The sequence below is a fragment of the Laetiporus sulphureus genome, assembly GCF_001632365.1.
Source record: "Laetiporus sulphureus 93-53 unplaced genomic scaffold LAESUscaffold_21, whole genome shotgun sequence".
In the NCBI taxonomy this organism is placed as follows: Eukaryota; Fungi; Basidiomycota; class Agaricomycetes; order Polyporales; family Laetiporaceae; genus Laetiporus; species Laetiporus sulphureus.
Window position 1 is genome coordinate 159,590 of NW_024468530.1, and position 16,567 is coordinate 176,156.

At 53.1% G+C, this 16,567-nt stretch overlaps 7 protein-coding genes across 7 annotated transcripts; 3 read left to right on the top strand and 4 right to left on the bottom strand.

The window, feature by feature from the left end:
- Positions 1 to 295: 295 nt before the first annotated feature.
- Positions 296 to 2,818, bottom strand: LAESUDRAFT_726075 (TPR-like protein). Its single transcript, XM_040908954.1, has 12 exons — positions 2,426 to 2,818; positions 2,342 to 2,372; positions 2,221 to 2,280; positions 1,888 to 2,160; positions 1,806 to 1,832; positions 1,669 to 1,752; positions 1,528 to 1,618; positions 1,341 to 1,470; positions 1,091 to 1,292; positions 859 to 1,034; positions 660 to 805; positions 296 to 606 (listed from the first exon to the last, which is right to left on the bottom strand). Exons 1-12 carry the CDS (start codon positions 2,593 to 2,595, stop codon positions 350 to 352), a joined length of 1,647 nt encoding a protein of 548 aa, XP_040763996.1. The 5' UTR covers positions 2,596 to 2,818; the 3' UTR covers positions 296 to 349.
- Positions 2,819 to 3,488: 670 nt separating this feature from the next.
- On the top strand, positions 3,489 to 4,303 carry LAESUDRAFT_186534 (uncharacterized protein). Its single transcript, XM_040901503.1, has 2 exons — positions 3,489 to 3,840; positions 3,902 to 4,303. Exons 1-2 carry the CDS (start codon positions 3,634 to 3,636, stop codon positions 4,205 to 4,207), a joined length of 513 nt encoding a protein of 170 aa, XP_040763997.1. The 5' UTR covers positions 3,489 to 3,633; the 3' UTR covers positions 4,208 to 4,303.
- Positions 4,304 to 4,466: 163 nt separating this feature from the next.
- LAESUDRAFT_777805 (ammonium transporter) lies at positions 4,467 to 6,850 on the top strand. The gene is made up of 6 exons (XM_040913836.1): positions 4,467 to 4,545; positions 4,604 to 5,020; positions 5,074 to 5,487; positions 5,540 to 5,572; positions 5,632 to 5,915; positions 5,988 to 6,850. The coding sequence occupies exons 1-6, from the start codon at positions 4,515 to 4,517 to the stop codon at positions 6,387 to 6,389; spliced, it is 1,581 nt and encodes a 526-aa protein (XP_040763998.1). The 5' UTR covers positions 4,467 to 4,514; the 3' UTR covers positions 6,390 to 6,850.
- Positions 6,851 to 7,255: 405 nt separating this feature from the next.
- On the bottom strand, positions 7,256 to 9,673 carry LAESUDRAFT_736996 (nucleotide-binding domain-containing protein; the record flags this gene model as incomplete). The annotated part of the gene is made up of 11 exons (XM_040910746.1): positions 7,256 to 7,285; positions 7,355 to 7,534; positions 7,615 to 7,689; positions 7,750 to 7,796; positions 7,855 to 8,161; positions 8,219 to 8,273; positions 8,295 to 8,380; positions 8,439 to 8,661; positions 8,883 to 8,991; positions 9,051 to 9,491; positions 9,553 to 9,673. 11 exons carry the CDS (start codon positions 9,671 to 9,673, stop codon positions 7,256 to 7,258), a joined length of 1,674 nt encoding a protein of 557 aa, XP_040763999.1.
- Positions 9,674 to 9,866: 193 nt separating this feature from the next.
- On the bottom strand, positions 9,867 to 10,366 carry LAESUDRAFT_726083 (uncharacterized protein). Its single transcript, XM_040908955.1, has one exon. It carries the CDS (start codon positions 10,352 to 10,354, stop codon positions 9,995 to 9,997), a length of 360 nt encoding a protein of 119 aa, XP_040764000.1. The 5' UTR covers positions 10,355 to 10,366; the 3' UTR covers positions 9,867 to 9,994.
- A 1,089-nt stretch (positions 10,367 to 11,455) lies between these two features.
- LAESUDRAFT_759451 (uncharacterized protein) lies at positions 11,456 to 13,276 on the top strand (the record flags this gene model as incomplete). Its single annotated transcript, XM_040912597.1, has 9 exons — positions 11,456 to 11,536; positions 11,593 to 12,371; positions 12,425 to 12,435; positions 12,490 to 12,497; positions 12,552 to 12,851; positions 12,914 to 12,945; positions 13,011 to 13,090; positions 13,151 to 13,162; positions 13,221 to 13,276. The coding sequence occupies 9 exons, from the start codon at positions 11,456 to 11,458 to the stop codon at positions 13,274 to 13,276; spliced, it is 1,359 nt and encodes a 452-aa protein (XP_040764001.1).
- Positions 13,277 to 13,373: 97 nt separating this feature from the next.
- On the bottom strand, positions 13,374 to 14,826 carry LAESUDRAFT_726084 (uncharacterized protein; the record flags this gene model as incomplete). The annotated part of the gene is made up of 8 exons (XM_040908956.1): positions 13,374 to 13,604; positions 13,664 to 13,720; positions 13,772 to 13,842; positions 13,913 to 13,991; positions 14,053 to 14,125; positions 14,190 to 14,452; positions 14,521 to 14,585; positions 14,641 to 14,826. 8 exons carry the CDS (start codon positions 14,824 to 14,826, stop codon positions 13,538 to 13,540), a joined length of 861 nt encoding a protein of 286 aa, XP_040764002.1. The 3' UTR covers positions 13,374 to 13,537.
- Between the last annotated feature and the right edge of the window lie 1,741 nt (positions 14,827 to 16,567).

A 16,567-nucleotide genomic window follows, 5' to 3' on the forward strand; every position in this document is an offset into this window, starting at 1 on the left:
ATTGGTCTCAAGAGTCCATGACAGACAGTTGATGGAGCGTGCTTGGAAAAAGCAGCCATAGTATTGAGCAAATGGAGCCGTCAAGTGTGTGTGTTTGCTTTCCTCCACCCGGCACCGTGACAGCGCTAGTGCTCGGCATATTTCGCCGCTACGCGGGTGCTTGAGTAGCGCTATTAATGGGCACTGGGTGACCGAAGGATGCTCAACGATCAATCAACCATTACACTGTTATTCAATGCAGGAGAGAAGGGAGTCAACAAATACAGCAGTCACAACATACAAGAACGAGAGCAGATCGAAATGTAGCCAATATCTGGATAGCAAGCTAGCAGCAGCAGCGAGGTCACACTTAGCGTGGTTGCGGTGCTTCGGGCATGATCATGTCATCCAGCGTGAACCTGCCTTCCTGCAACGCCTTGAGAAGATCCTCCTCACCCCATACATCCTTTTGTAGTGCCTTGTCCCTTCCGCCCTGGGCCATGCTAGAATGCTCCCATATTGCCTTCATTTTGGGGAGGGCTAGTCGGATTCTCTTCATGACGGGCAGCAGATCCCTAATGGGTGTACCGCACAAGAATAGTGCTTCCAGCCCAACATGGAGGAACCCTGCTACATGTTGTCAGCGAGGAACTCCGGAGATCGTGCGTGAAGGAACTTGCATGCATGCATCTCGTCGTCCTCAGGGAACATCAACGCAGCCTCGAGATATGCGTTGGCCGCCTTAGCAAAATGCTCCTGGGCAGATGGGGCATCTTTACGCATTCCGAATTGACGAGCGATCCGATTGTGATAGAAACCGACCATCCTGTAAATGGGTGAGCAGTCGTGGTGTTTTAGTAAGCGGACTGGGCAACTTACGACAATGCATGACCTCTAGGGTAGAATACGAAAGATAAAAGGAACCCACAGTCATAGGACTCCCCTTTGGGCACCGCAGCTTCGAGCGGGCTGGTGTCACGCAGTATGTCTTGCGCTTCTTCCAGGAGGGTGTTCAATAGATCCTCCGAATCTCTACTGGAGGCCCGCTCGCACGCCTTTAAAAGACAAACGTGAAACATGTGAAACGTCAAGGATAATGGGGGACACGGACTGTCATGAGCGCTTCCATGTATAGAGAACGGACACCCCGGAGAAACGTGTCCTCAAAGATAACACCTCTGTCGTCTTTCTTCACGTCACGCCAAGCTTGCCTTCCCCATTGTAACACCGCAAGAACTTGCGTATAGAGCTTGAGCGCACCGTCGACGTCGTCTTTCATGTTCAACATTACGAATGCATGCATTATCCAAGCGCTACCGCTTCTATGAGTCCAATGAATGTGAGAACCAAACGCCACCTACCGGACAGTCGTTGTGATAGCCATGCGAACCGGAGTCCAACCCTCCTTACGTTGCCGTTCTGGGGCATCAGCAATGATCTCCTGTGCATCCCCAGTCACCCAAGCTCTGTCTTTTTGTGCCTCGAACATCACTGAAACTCTGAGTCAGAATGAATTGCGGTGCAGCAGTGCTTAGAGGACGACGAAACCTTGATCATTGTACATCTGCAGAAAAGTAGGACTATCAATGTGGAAGATTCTAGGGTCTCTGAGAAGGGCATTTGATAGATCTCTCAGAACCTGGGAAGAATTATATTTGTCAACTGACTGCTATCTGAGCAGTTGCTTACATTAGTCATTCCTCCAATTCCCGGTCCGGCTGCAGTTTGAAACTTCTTCAGCTGCTTCAAACCCGATAGGCCACTTTCCCAATCCTGTGATACCTTCGTCAGCTTTGTCAAAACTGACATTTAATTCAAAGAGTCACCGTTGCTGCCCCCAAAATCGCCCAAGCCTAGATATTAGAACATCAAAGTAGGCTCGGTAATCTTTCGTTGAATAGACCTCACGCTGCTGTTCGCCGTCTCGCTGGCCCTTCTCTCCAGCTCAGGCAGCATGGCTTTCGCACGAGCCCACGGCGTTGTATCCAACGAAGTTGTGTAGGTAAGTCGATCTGCGAGTTGATCTGCGGCACTTGGAGGTTTGGTCCGAGCAACCGTGTTCTGTAGTTCGCTTTCATAATGTTGTTTTTGTTTGACTTCAACAGCGCTCATGTTCTCAGCAGGCAGTGCTCCGAGTGCCTTTTTCCAAGATTTCACGCTGTCTTCGAAGTGTCCTAGAGCCTAGATAGAAACGACGTGTGATGAGCTTGCTCCAGGAAGTATATGAGGCAGAAATCAAACATCTTGTGCTGTAGCCAAGCGCGCCCATGCTTTAGCGTAGCTTGGGTCGATGTCAGTTGCCTGTATCGATGAGATCGTCATCGCATGTCCCGCTATCGACTACAAGTGCGAACCCGATCACCTTTTGTGCATCAGCGACTGCATCCGAGAGCCTGCATTAAAAGTGAGACGGCGAGTTGATAGACTGTCAGGTACGTGAATTCACCGTTTCAGCCCTACAGAGCACGCAGCACGGTTTGCATATAGAACAGCATTCTTGTCATCGATCGCAATCGCGTCTGAGTATTTCTTATACGCTGCGGCGTAGTCTTGCTTTATGTAGAGCGCGTTTCCTTCTGCCTTCAAATCGAGTGCTGTTTTGGCATCGTCCGACATGACGAGACTGATGATAGACGTAAGATCACGATGTCGTTCAGTGCGTTGACAATGCCCTCGTTCGAGTCACGCCTTTTGTGGGTGGGGAAAAGAAGCACAATAAATGCGGCGCTCGAACGCGTTTGTGGCGTAGGTTTCCGAGCAAGAACATTGGCTCTCTGGATTCGGACGCGTGCCATCTCGCCGGCGCTACCCGATTCGCTCGCACGAACTTTGATTAAAGTTTACCACCCAACTGGCAAACATTCTGCATGGTAGACAAGTGTTCCCATCCCTTGGCATAACCGCGGTCGAACCTGTTGCTTACCTTTGGTTCCGTACCTACATATACACAAAGGCCAGATATAAACTCGATTTGTCAGCGTCACTCTGTTTTTGTCCCTGACGCGTCGTGACAGTGCGCGAAGGTTGAGTAATTGCTGCCAGGAGCGCAGCTGAGAGCAGAAAATGCTCACATACTCATGTCGACCGAGCGCGATTGGAGATATAGCGGTATGCCTGTCGTCGATTTGAGCATTTTTCGCGGACTGCCGGCGTGATTTCATTTACTTTGTATATAAGCTGGAGCGGTCGGCGCTTGTCCAACGGAGATTGTTAATCCTTTGATAGGCGCCTTTGTTCTCCCATCATGTCAATCAATTTTGCCATGACTTCGACACAGGACCGACCGCAAAGTCGACGACTATTTGTCGTAGCTTCCCCCACGATGGCCGAGCGCTGTGTCCCAGGCTGGGCGCGGTTGCGATAACGGGTTCCAGAACAGGAAACGTGGCACGCAAATTGGCTGGACGCGTTTGGTCGGTTATTACCGGCCTCTCCATGCAGCCAGAGTCAGCCGCCACGCAAAATATCGTACCCGGCTCGCCAGCCATCGGGATGACCCGCCGCTTACTCCTCGAAGGCGTCTCGTTGGACGACCTCTTCTCCAGTCTCACCATCTACCAGCATCCTTGAAAGACTCCTGGCGCTTACCAGGACGCCCCCTAGGAACGACCGACAGACGGACAGCGATTCTTGTTATCCTCAAGCGGATATCGGATGCAATTCTCGAATGTATCTGACGCGTTCATAGTAGGCGATGACAGCTCCGTGGTGAGTCGTCCACTGTTTCTGGTTAGCTCGTCCCACAAGGTGCAATCAGCGAGATACGGGGAGCCTGGCAAGATCGCCGCGCACTATACGATAGCAGACACGAGATGGATTGCTACACATCTTGGTTCGGGCCATCGTTGGTCGTCTGACTTGGTACGTCGACGCTGTCGTGTGCTCGACTCGCCGAAAGCGTGCAGACAAGCCCCATCTACAGCGCCTGCCTGATGCGGCATCATCACTCCGGCGACTCTCGTGTGTCAAGAAGCGTGGAAATGTTACCTTTCCACCATGCCTAAATGGCTTGTCACTCTGTTATCTCCCCAGCGTTGCCCCTTATCTCTCGACCTTGCGACGCATATCGCTTGCAGCACTCTTTGCTAGAGCCATCACGGAGCTATCTTGTCGACGGCGAGGCTTGACACCCAGCTTGCTACTGTGGTTTCTTCAGCGGATCTGTAGCCAGCTCGTTCTGTGCCCCAGCGCTCATAACTTGGAGCCATGGAGCTCCATGAGGTTCTGACGTAACATCCTCGCAAGTTTCCCATATATCCGTTCTACCGATCATCGTGCAATGATCCGGTGCTAAATGCCATTCACTCATGTATTCAGGGCAACAACTTTGCTCAGAGAGTGGGAGCGCTCTTCAGACGTAGGTGACCTGCCTGTAATGTTCATCCCATCATCGGCTGACATTTTGCTTTCCTTCAGGCGACGATAACCCGAATGATCAGTACGTGTCTCCGTAATATACGCTCGATTGGTACCCCCAACAGATCTTGTTGAGCAGATTTCAAGGAGGCGATGTTGCATTCATAGCTGTTTGTGGAATGCTGGTGTCGTTCATGGTCCCTGGCGTTGGTACGTCTATTCCATCGCATGTCGCTGAACTGAACATAAGCGTGACATTATCTCTCAGCCTTCCTTTATTCTGGCCTGTCACGGCGGAAAAGTGCATTGACCCTCGTGTGGGCATGTGCTGCAAGTAACGCTGTAGTGATCTTCCAATGGTGGTTTTGGGGGTATTCACTCGCGTTCTCCCCGAGCGCCACAAATGGCTTTATCGGCGACTTGAGGAGTTTTGCACTGCGCAAAGTGCTGACGGACCCAAGTCCTGGATCGCCACTCATCCCAGAGCTATTGTACAGCTTCTTCCAGATGGAGTTCGCATGCGTGACAGTGGCTATCCTGATGGGCGCTCTTGCTGAGCGAGGGCGTGTGCTGCCCGCTATGATATTCGGCTTCGTCTGGATGACGATCGTCTACTGCCCTATTGCGTACTGGATATGGGGGCAGAATGGGTGGGCCTGCAAGTGGGGTGTTCTGGACTTTGCCGGTGCGTTTTGTCGTTGATTGCGTTTGTAAACACACAACCCACATTTTTACAAGGTGGCGGACCCGTCGAGATCGGAAGCGGTGTGTCCGGTCTGGCATATTCCTGGGTCCTCGGCCGACGGAGCGAACGAGAGTTGCTCAACTTCCGACCGCACAACGTCTCGATGGTCTGCATGGGTACGTTCATGCTCTGGTTTGGCTGGCTAGGCTTCAACGGAGGAAGTGCCTTCGGAGCGAACCTCCGCGCTGTGCTCGCGATATGGAACTCGATGATCGCCGCTGCTATGGGTGGGATCGTCTGGTGTCTGCTCGATTACCGTTTAGAGCGCAAGTTCACGATGGTCGGATTTTGCTCGGGGACCATCGCGGGCCTGGTCGCGGCCACGCCGACCTGCGGATACATGCCGCAGTGGGCATCTCTGGTGACGGGAATCGTTGTCGGCATTTGCTCCAATTATAGCACGAAGAGTACGTTCTCCTCGCTCTGAGCCCATTTTGCATTCATTGACAAGCGCTGCAGTAAAGTTCTTCCTGCGCATCGACGACGCATTGGGTACGCTCGTTCGTTCTGATATTGGTGTGGTAGCACTTATCTTGATGCCCTGCTTTAAGATCTATATGCCGAACATGCCGTAGGTGGGATCGTCGGCTTGATGTTGAACGCCCTCTTCGCGGATAGGGAGCTCATCGAGTTAGACGGGATCACGACGGGGGTGAATGGCGGGTGGCTCAACCGCAACTGGAAGCAACTTTACATTCAGTTTGCATATGTATGCGCTGTCGTGGGGTATTCCTTTGTCGTGACAGCGTTCCTCGCCAAAGTCACAGACTTCATTCCGATGTTGAGTCTCCGGGCATCTCCAGATGACGAAGTCATGGGTATGGACGACGCACAGGTACGCTTGTCTCTCCATGTATACACCGCTGCCAAAGTTCTGACTATTCGGCGCGTGTCCCTCTCTTTGTAGATCGGAGAATTTGCGACAGATTACATTGAGATCCGTCGGGACTACACCGACTGGACTCCGTATTTCAAGGAGGCAGAGCGCATCGTCGCCGCTGGCGACCGTCATGCCCTTCCGGATACATCTCCGTGGCCATCTCAGGATAGCGCAAGACGGAGTCGTAGCCGGAGTCAAAGTCGCGGCCGTGCGCTGAGCCCAGGGGGATCTATTGGCGCGCTGCCCACCATCTCGGAGAAGATGAACGGTTCTGCTGTTGTCAAAACAACTTCCCCCATTTCCGGCAATGGCAATATTGTTCCCGAAGTACGGAGCCCCAGTGAGAACGGGCACGCAAGAGCCGATGGGCAGGTGACGGAAACACCGGCAGCAAGTATCACAGAGAGAAGTGGCGGCCACGAGCAATAGCCATGACTGTCTCTCCTCTCCCATCCTGCTCTCTCCCTCTCCATAAACGTCTCCTTGGTATTGCGGCTTGTCCTTGACTGTGCTGCATATCATTCTAAACTTAATGTGCGCACGATACTTACGATAGTGTTAATTAACTGTGATGAAATGGATGTGCTAACATAGATAAACGGCATATGTTGCGGGCTTTCCGTGACGGTAGCAAGTGCCGTCGCGCAGGAAATGTATTTTCTTCCTCCAGCTGTTCATGAGACGCGCTTGAGTCTGTATATTGTACAGGTAGCTTCGTCTCTTGGCCAACAGCTATAGACAGAGACCTCTGCCCTCGCGCAATAGTCATGTCATCTGCAATGAAAGAACGCTACAGTGAACTCTCTGCATCGGAAGAATCATGCACACCATGAATCGCGACATACTGATGTTTTGAGAAAGCGCAGACTTCCACTTCGTTCTCCCTCAACACTACGTCAACGCCCACCTTGTAATAAGCATCTGTAACGTGTTGCAAATTCTAGATCTAACTAGACATGTGTCGGCCTTGCTGAGCCTGAAAAGTGCAGGTAAGCTTTGTCATGCAAAGAACTCTGGTGGTGGGGTTTGACTAGTCAGAAATTCATTTATATGAGCTCAATTTAGCACACCGCCCTCATCAGAATTCTCTGCGCATTTGTTCAACACTTGCAACGAGTTACAGCATGCTAGTGGCACGGGCGATGCCTCTGTTGGTTGGGTTAGACACTCGTGGCTAAAATTTATCTGAGCTGCTCGACAGCAAGTCCGAATATTGTACATACATGCGAAAATCCCAGAGCACTTGCCACAATTCACTGCTACTTTGATATATAGTCGATATTGCTTCTCTCATACTACTTCAACCCAAGCTCCTCCGACTGGATCTGCAACGCCTATGATATTGAACACCCGTCAGCCTGATGGACAAGTGCACATGCTGACCATGCACTTACAAGCCTCTTCCCGAGGAACCGGCAATGTTGAAATGTACCCATCGCGATCCAGAGCCCGGGCTGCCCCGACGGTCGGTAGCATGCTCGGAATTCGCCTTCGTCATCGAGCCCCCACACCTCGTGCCCAATCTTAGACATTATCGAAGGCCCGAAGAGGTCGATAACGTTGGCGATGGCGGGCTGATAACCCGTGCCGAAAAGCGGCAACGGTGAGGTACGTGCAGAAGGACGAAAGGACAGACTTACGCGAGGACAACTACGTCTGCGGGGATGCTCGACCCATCTAAGAACAGCGCGTTCTGTTCATCTAACCCATTGACATTGCCGTGATTAACCTAATTCACAATCGTGCGCAGTCATGTCGGCTTTCTCAAGTAATTCCAGATTTCCCTCACCTTAACCTTGCCATCGATTATGAGCTGGCCACATCCCCAGTCCATCACTGTGACTGCTCAGTGAGTGGATGAGAATGGAAGCCAGCGGAGAAAAGGGCTACTCACGCGAACCCCCCGCAAGCCTTTCCGCCACGAAGCCCAGTACGCCTACCTCCGGCCCGCCCTCCTCCAGCTGCCATGTCAGGCGAAAGCCAGCCTTTTCCAGGCCCTCAAAGAGCTCCTTATCTATTGCTTTCTGGCGCGCGGTGCCGCCCGCCGCGGCCAGCTTGAGCGCAAAGCGCAGCGGCATTGACTGGTTCGCAAAGTCCGCGTCTTCGATGTCGAATTTCTCGTTGTATGTGACACTGTATACGAGCTTGTCCGTGGTGCTCCCCGCGGTGACGCATGTCGCGCTGCGTTGGATCATCGTCACCTGCAGTGTCCAGGCGTCAATGTGGACTCATGAGGGGAAGAAGATAAGGCGGCGTACGCTCTCTGCACCATTGTGCACGAAATCGATGCAGATGATCCGCAGCCGCGTTACACTGTTCGTGAGCATGAAAAACGTTCCCATCACGCAGAGTCCTTGAACACTACGTACCGCACCAATTACTACAGCCCGCTTTCCCTTGAAACGAGACGCATCCCGATGCTGGTGCGAATGATATACAGGCCCCCCTGAACTGACTCATGTTGGGGAAGTGCGGTACGTGCGGCTTCCCAATCCCAGTGGCCAAAATGATGTGTTTCGGTCTGACGATCGTCTCTTCACCTTTGCGATCGATGGTGACAGTCCAGCGTTTGGTGACCTCGTCGTACTTCGGAGTGGGCAGGAGCTTGCTAGACGTCCAAATGACGAGGTCTTCGCCAGTAGCGTACGCTTCGAGGAAGTCAGCGAGCTTATTCTTGGAGATAAATTTCGGGAATGTTTTTCTTCATGTCGATGAGCGCATGCAGTATGTCCTGCGCGGTCAACAACTCACGGATATGGATGATAGAGCACTGAAGGTCCCGTGAGATGTGGCGAACGAGTGAAGGGCGGGTCTGTTACCTGAGCAATAATGTGCAGGGGAGTGGAGATGCAAGTTCGGGTGTCTGATTGCATGCTTGAATGTTAGCGTCGACAGCGGTCAAAGTCTGCGACGTCAGCGAACCTCTTTCTCCAAACATCCCCTATGTGTTCATCCTTTTCCACGACGAGAGCACCTATACCCATCCTGCCCAGCCGAGCGGCCAGGGTGAGACCTGTAAGCCCGTCACCAGCTACGACGCCGACATCAAGCATGAGCATTCCAGCAAGCATATTAAGGAGCAGACCACACCTATGAGGACCGTGGGATCATGCGAAATTGCAGCGGCTCGCCGTGCAAGTACTTCATCCCAAGTAGAAAGATCTGGATAAAATCCTAGCGGTCTCGTCCGCGATTCTTCATGGCCTGTTATATCATCCATGCACATCAAGACAGTCGTCGCTTTCCACTCTGAGGGTGATTCTTCAATGAGACGCAGAAATCCCCGGCCTTTACCGGGCGGGGAGGCAAGAACAAATTCAAAGTTTCCCTGCACGCCACGAGCAGCCGGGTTGTACGGATTGATAGAAAACAATGGAGGGCCCAGCGTCGAAGCAGACGCCACACGGAAGTCGTACAGACATGCGAGTGACAGCCTGGTGGTCTCATTCTCTCCAGAGGGTTCGACAAGGTATGAGGTAATCTTCTCGCGTCCGTTGAGGCATCGAAGATCCCATGAGAAGCATAACAAATCTGTTTAGGCTGCAGTCAGCTTAGCTCTGTTATTAATGGAGCGGTTATACCTCTCAGCCACCATCTGTGACCCAGAGACAGACAAACGCCTCTACATTGCCGGCCACGCTTGCAGCTTCCAGGCGTTCGAGCCAAGTAGTCGCAACAGAAGGGGCAGCATTGTTTTGCTCGACCGGAGACATGACAGTAGCTAAGAATGGCAACACTGTCACGAGGAGGTCATATAAAGGTCAACATCCTTGTGCCATCCAGACATCTAGTACATGATCAGGACTCACGCTAAGCGCGGATCAAACCAGTTTGTCAGAGGGCCGTACAATTCTGGCCGTCTTCGCTGATGTGCCGATCTGGGGATTCTTACGCATACAACCGGCACCGTAGAAGAAGTGGAATGAGACTGCACGTCTTCGATATCAATCCGAATGATTTGACATGTCGAGGGCTTCGCAATTGGATCCAGCGAATATATACGGTGGGAAATGCGATTGCATCGCCTGTACATCTCACCAGATTAGAACGGTCCCCACATGTTGCCATAGCACATATGACATGATCATCCGCCAGTGTGGATAGAGCCCGTGATGAACCGCCAGCGATAATGAATGTTGTCTCCTGGTGTCGCTGTACTGTATGGAATAAGACAGCGCATATTGTTTACGGTACTGGGCTTCGATACTTTCAAAATCCTCATAACGATCGTGAGCAGACTTGCCAGAAAGGAACGTGTGTATTTGGGCCCCCGCTATGACAGGTCCATCGTTTGACGGTGAGTCACGTCCACGCGCCCACCGCGGCGTTGTGAGGCACGGAGAGCTAAGTATATCCGCTTGATCATGCCATAAGTATTCTATGGACTCGGCCATCGTCTAACCTCCAGTCGGCAATAAGGTGAAGGTTTCGACCACCCCGGCCCAGCGCAATCATCCGCATTCTGTCTGGTAGGCAACTTCATGTGCCATCTGAACGGCGCGCCATCGCTATATTTTCCCGTGGGCAGACGAGACAAAGCTTCGAGCCTCCGCGGGCTCTGCACTGTATCCTTGTCTTTTTTATGATTCTTGTGTTTCAGCGCGTCCAATTGATGTTGTCGAATGCATTGAACTTGTTCATCAGAAGGCTGTCCTTCCGATTAAATGTACGAAGAAGCAGAAGCTAAGATGCATGACTGAGACTCCGAATCTCGGTCAACTTGGGCGGCGGGAGAGAGGTCATTCATCCGAAGATAGCGTCTTCAATGGATCAACAGAACCGTACTGGCGCCGGCAGTGACGGATTAGTTCACTTCGTTGTGGTGCAAGCGCCAAGACCGATTGCTCGAAGTAAGCACCCGAATTGAATTGTGAATGCCATAGTGGTAATGTTTAAAGGACCACTAGTACTTGCCAATAGACTGTAAACATTTTCTCTGTGCCTTTCACAGATAGCCCGAACAATGTGCAAAGAATCAAACATCGTAAAGCAATCTCTGTCTCAGATCAAATCAAATAGAAACATTTTTAGAGCACCACCCTAAGATTCTATATCGGTCTCAAACCCAGACCTCTTTTTACGCATCCCAATATTCAATTGCTCAGAAAGAAACGGTGCATATACTGTGTGCAGTACAGCGTGTGATCTGCCATTCGCAATTAATGATGCGCACGGGAGAAACAGCTGCTAGGCGCCTGCCGGACCGTATGTTCAACCATGCGCTGCGCTCGGACATTGCAGCTGGGTCCTCCCCCACGACGCCGACTCACTCGCTCAGCACAGCTGCTCCTCACCAGGGCTTTCGCTCACGGTTGCAGGCTGCATGCGTCCGACCCACCTGTCTTTCCGCGGACTCAAGTGAACGTATCCGATGAGCGGTATCAGTTGCAGGCACGGCCTCACCACGATTACCAATACCTGAGTTTGGCCGAGATATAACTCCCCGAATTCTGCCATTCATATCAATTATGACGGACCCCTTCCACCTCACGGCCATGTCGGCTTCGCCCTTCCACTCTCTGCCCGCAGAGCTTGCCGAACGCATTCTGCTCTTCTGCGAGCCTCGCGACGTCGCGGTACGCCTTCTGATTCGAAGGTAACACTCGTTCGGCGGGACTGACACCGTTTCCAGAACTTCGCAGCGACGTGCCAGGGCGCCTACAAGCTCGTCTACGAGTCCGATGACCAATTCCTCTGGCGCGAACTGTTCCTGAGCCACTCGTTCGACGACCTCCGCAACGCCCTCCCGCTCACCGGCCCATCTAAACCGGTTACGGAGCACGACTGGCGCACGGAGCTGCAGCGCAGGGTGCATGCGAAGCATGTCGTCCTCCGGGGGATCACCGGCCCGGCGCGTCAGCGCGCCCTCGAGACCCTCGTGAACGTTGTCGAGACGGCCCTGCCCGCCAAGGACGGCCACGACTCGTCGGACAAGTCTAATAACCTGCAGTGGCTCGAGGCGATCATGCGCGAGGCCAAGTTCGAGACGGGAGGGATGTCATCTGCCGAGCGCCAGCTTCTCGGCCGTCTCAAGACTTACGTCGCGCTCTCGTACGAAAGCGATGAGATCGACGAGCCCACGCGGCGTCTCTGGAACGAGCTGCGCCGGACGAGTCGATGCTATGTGTACGACTCGCGCCGCTACGAGGAGGACACGCTCTGGGGCCCGTTCTCACTCCGCGAGGATGGGGAGCTGGTCGTTAATTGGGAGCATATGGAGCATGTCGTCACGGTGGTGGCGATGAAGCTGCGAGAGATTCCGCTGATTGCGCTGAGGCTGTATAACAAGCCGCAGCCGGGGCTGGCGGCGACGCGAGCATACTCTGCACCGCCTGTGCAGGACCGCAAGCCACACGACTGGGCCGGCGTTGCGGGCACTTGGAGGCGCTTCGTGTGTTTCATGGACTATCGGTGCGTGCTCATTTCGATAATCGAAGACCATTCGCGCTGATACTGGCTCGCAGTGACCTATTCGGTAAGCACCTCTGTAAATGGAGTCTGTCGTGCTGATTGTAGCATTGTCTTTTAGCATTCAATGTAAGTTCGAGCATTCTGTTTTCCGCGCGGCACAAGGTGATAACTCTCGTCCAGTCTGGTTTTTCGTTAACCGCCCGAAGAGATCCCTCTTTCTTCGAGGACGACTACCAGGAGGCGATTCGTCCTGTCGAGCTCCACCTCGAGGTGCTCGATCCCTCCGTCTCCGTCCCAGCCTCCTCTCGCATCTGCATCTCCTCCTCCTCCTCCTCCTCCTACTACCCTTCCACATCCTCGCTGCACCCGTCCTACCCGCCCATCTTCTTCAAGGGCTTCTCGCGCGGCGCCCACAGCAGCGACGCATCGGTCGAAGGATCCGTAACGATGCTCGCCGACGGCGGGATCCGGTGGAGCTTCGTGAGTTTGAACGGGGCCATTGCGGTTCGTGCTCCCTCTGCTTACGCGCGTGTATACGAAAGGTCACGAAATATGACGGGCTCACGCAGTGGAGGTACGCTGCCGCTCGCTCTCCTCGCAGGGTGTGGAGACCAAGTGATGTTGATCGAGGCTGTTTAGCGCGGAAGGCGTCCAGGTGGGCAATGTGTGCAGTGAGGCGGGCGTTGCGGGCATTTGGACGGGCGCGTTCCATGAAGAAGGTGCGTGACAACGTCATTGGACGCGGATATTTGCTCAGGGATACGTTTTCTGTAATTCAGCGGATCCTGCTGGTGCGCTCGCTCGATACATGGACCTGACGTGCAGGTATTTACCGGTTATGTTTTGCAGGCCCATTCTGGATGTGGAAGGTCCATCAAGGTCTGCCCGCCGGCTTTCAACCTTGATAGATTGACAGACTTTTTCCTTGGGCGGTGCACAAAGCATGAACATACCGAACACTGCGAAATCAAAGGCATCACTGGTAGAGAAGTTGCTCTTGTTGTGTGGCTGTATACTTCCTCATGTAATTTATTCCGGAAATATTGTCTTCAACAAGACATATGGATACACGGGTTGTACGGACAATTGCTCAGCGTTGATCTCGCTTGTATCGTACAACAACTATACACTTTTTTCGGTATCGTTTTCTTCTTCAATTGTCGTGCTCAGTGCTTATGCAGGCCACTGGCCTTTCCGAAGAACATGATTAGCCTGCCATACAAATCCTCGAAGCTAAAGCGCATCAAAGTCAAACGTCTATTGCCTCAGCCGGGATAGTTTTCGGTACGTACTCTTTGCGCTGCTTGGCATCCTCCAGGTTGGCGCGGGCGGCAGCGAACCCATGGAAGCTGCGAGCTCAGTCAGCATACTGTCATTAAACCACTCACGAAGAAGTGTACCTGTCGTAGAACTTGTGGTCATTCTTCTCGTGCCAGGGCTTCCTTGAAACGATCTCGACGATCTTATGGTACTGTTGTCCGTTCCGTTGCAGTCAGCAATGTATGTCCAGACACGCTGTGACTAGGAACGGTGAATCGTACCTCCTCCATGGGCTCGTCATGGCTCGGATAGATGCCAAGCGGCACTTTGAGATGGACGGCGTCGTGGTGGGTCAACATGCTGAAGACACGCGAGTGAGTGCCCCGCCATGATAGGAGCCAAGTGACGAAGCGATGCTCACGCAGGGTGTGTAGCGGCGACGGCGCCGAAGGGTGTGTGCTCAACGGATCCAGCGAGAATGGTGACCTTCCCACCTGCGACAGCCCGCCTTCAACATCCGCAATTCGAGTCCCACAAAGATCCTCAGATTGCACTCACCCCAGCAGAAACCAAACGTGCCAATGAACTGCGCTCCGTCCTCCTTGAGCGCACGGCCGATGCGGACGAGTTTCTCGACTGCATCCTGAGGCTTCGCGGGCCCGCCGAAGAAAGCCTGGAGCCGCGCCTTCTCCTCGTGGGTCTTGGGCGGGAAGTGCTCCGCAGGCCATGGGTCGGCGGGCTCGAAGAAGTCGGGCATGACGACGTGTGCGTGGAGCTTGTCGGCGAGGATGTCGGCGCCTTGTTGCGTCTGGGGCTTGAAGCTGCCGGCGCGAGGGCGGATCGCATTAGGGGGAGTGTGAGGTGCAGAGAACTAGTATGCGGCACATACCCAAAGATATCAAAGACGCATACGAGCGAGATGTCGGTGGGCAGATCAGGGCCTGTCACGTATACCTAGTGTATTCACGATGAGCACAACTACGTCCATACCGTCCCCGTCCATGCCAACCTTGTTGAACCCGGCATAGCTCTTGTACGTTCCCTTGGGCGTGTAATCCGACTTGACAGGCGGGATGCTGCAGCACGCAGCGTTATCGTTGTGAACGACGTAGCTAGCCATGCTTCGTGTCGCGACGCGGATGGGCTGGTGGGACGGGGCGAGGTGGTGGGCGATGGCGCGGAGGCGGACGAGCATGGTGGGGGTTGCGCGCGCGGGGCTTATATACGTCGGCTGGTGCGGGGGTCGAGTCCCCATCTATGGCTGATCTTTATTGATATGCCCCACCATTATTTGCGCTCGAAGTTCAGTCGTCATTCGGTCCATCCCCTTCTTCTCTCTGAACTGTCTCTTAGTCTCGTCGCTGTGCATTCCTCATGCACATTTCTCTGCAATTTAGCAATAAAACACAAAGCTTCCGGATACCTTGCCCACAAATCCGACGGAAATTCCGAGCAAAGGACGCGTCGACGTCATCCGCGATCGCGTATGATGGGCAACGCGGGCGCCTGATCACGATCATTCCTATAATCCCGCTTTCCCACGGCACTGCTGTTTTTTTCAACGACCCTCATCACCGCTACGCGTCCATCGTGCAGCAACTCTGCGTCCTGCATCTCGCACACATGGCCTGGGGTATCGAGTCTGGAGAGGGCAGACAAACGCATACATCGAGCTCAATTAAGCCGGAGCGCTCCTCCTCTGTCCGTCCCTACGTGGGCGGCCGGGATGGGGAGTGCTTGACTATGAGGCTCGTACATCTCTACGTCCGTCTATTAACGACATGATATATTTGCACAGAGTCCTCCATAGTGTAGCCTAGTATGTACTCGAGAAGTGCCAGCTGTCGCCGGCGGCAGACCTTGCGAATGAATCCCGGAAGTGGAATTGGAATCGGACGCGGAATACATTGGTTTTCTTCCCCAGGACGAACACACTGGAGCATGACCGCCGCCTGCAGCTGGGGAAATATGTGAAGTCGCGCCTGGAGGCTACCCACGTACGCGCACTCAAAGTGATTGCCTGCCCGTGAGGGTTCCTTTTTCCCCGTTTGAAATACCCGCGGTTCACCATCTGTAATGTGTTGTCCAACAAGTCTTAAACAAATGATTCTTACAACTTTATTTCTAGAATATACAAAGCACGAGAAGTAGTCGACCTCCATCAGTGCTCATCCGCGGATACTGCCATTGATGTATGATCCAGCCTCAGGGAGATACATGATCAATTTTTACTGCCACGGCGATCCGGAGCTTATAGCCTATGTACTTGCTAGCGTGATAGAGCATGAGACCTCCCATATCATTTATGCCCAAACCTGTTGCAACGGTACAGTCGACTTGATCCTCGTTGATTCAGCTGTGCAGTACACACACTTGAGGGGAGTAAACCCGAGCAAACAATATTGTTCAGGATCTGCCTGCCGGTCCTTGAAGTAGTGCGCCATCGTCTTACCTAGGTGCATCACGCTTACCTTGCTAAGCCAATAAGAGAAGGTGAATCCTTCTGCGACGATGCAAGACTCGAGATTGCAATGACCTGACTTGTGATGCTCGATCCCATGCTGCACTTGTTGCCGTTGAGCAGGAGCTCGAGGAATGCCACACGCTGGCAAAGTTTATCTTGAACAATTGTGCGAATGTCTCATCTGTCTTGTAGTTCCGTAGGAGCTGCTAGTACTGTGTGATGCTCGCCTCACCGGCTTCGAAAGCTTCGGCTGGTGGTTTATCATCACACCTGCGTTGTTCACGAGTAGCTGTAGCCGTGCCATGTCTTGACGGCATCTGCGATGGCACGCGGAGTCACGATCTGCGGCATTTCCCTCGATTGGGATCGTGTTTCATCAGTGCTCCGTGAATGAATAAATATGAGTTGTGCAATTGGATGATGTGCCACTCATGTTTGGAGGCATAAGAACCTGACGTAAAAATGTAGGCCA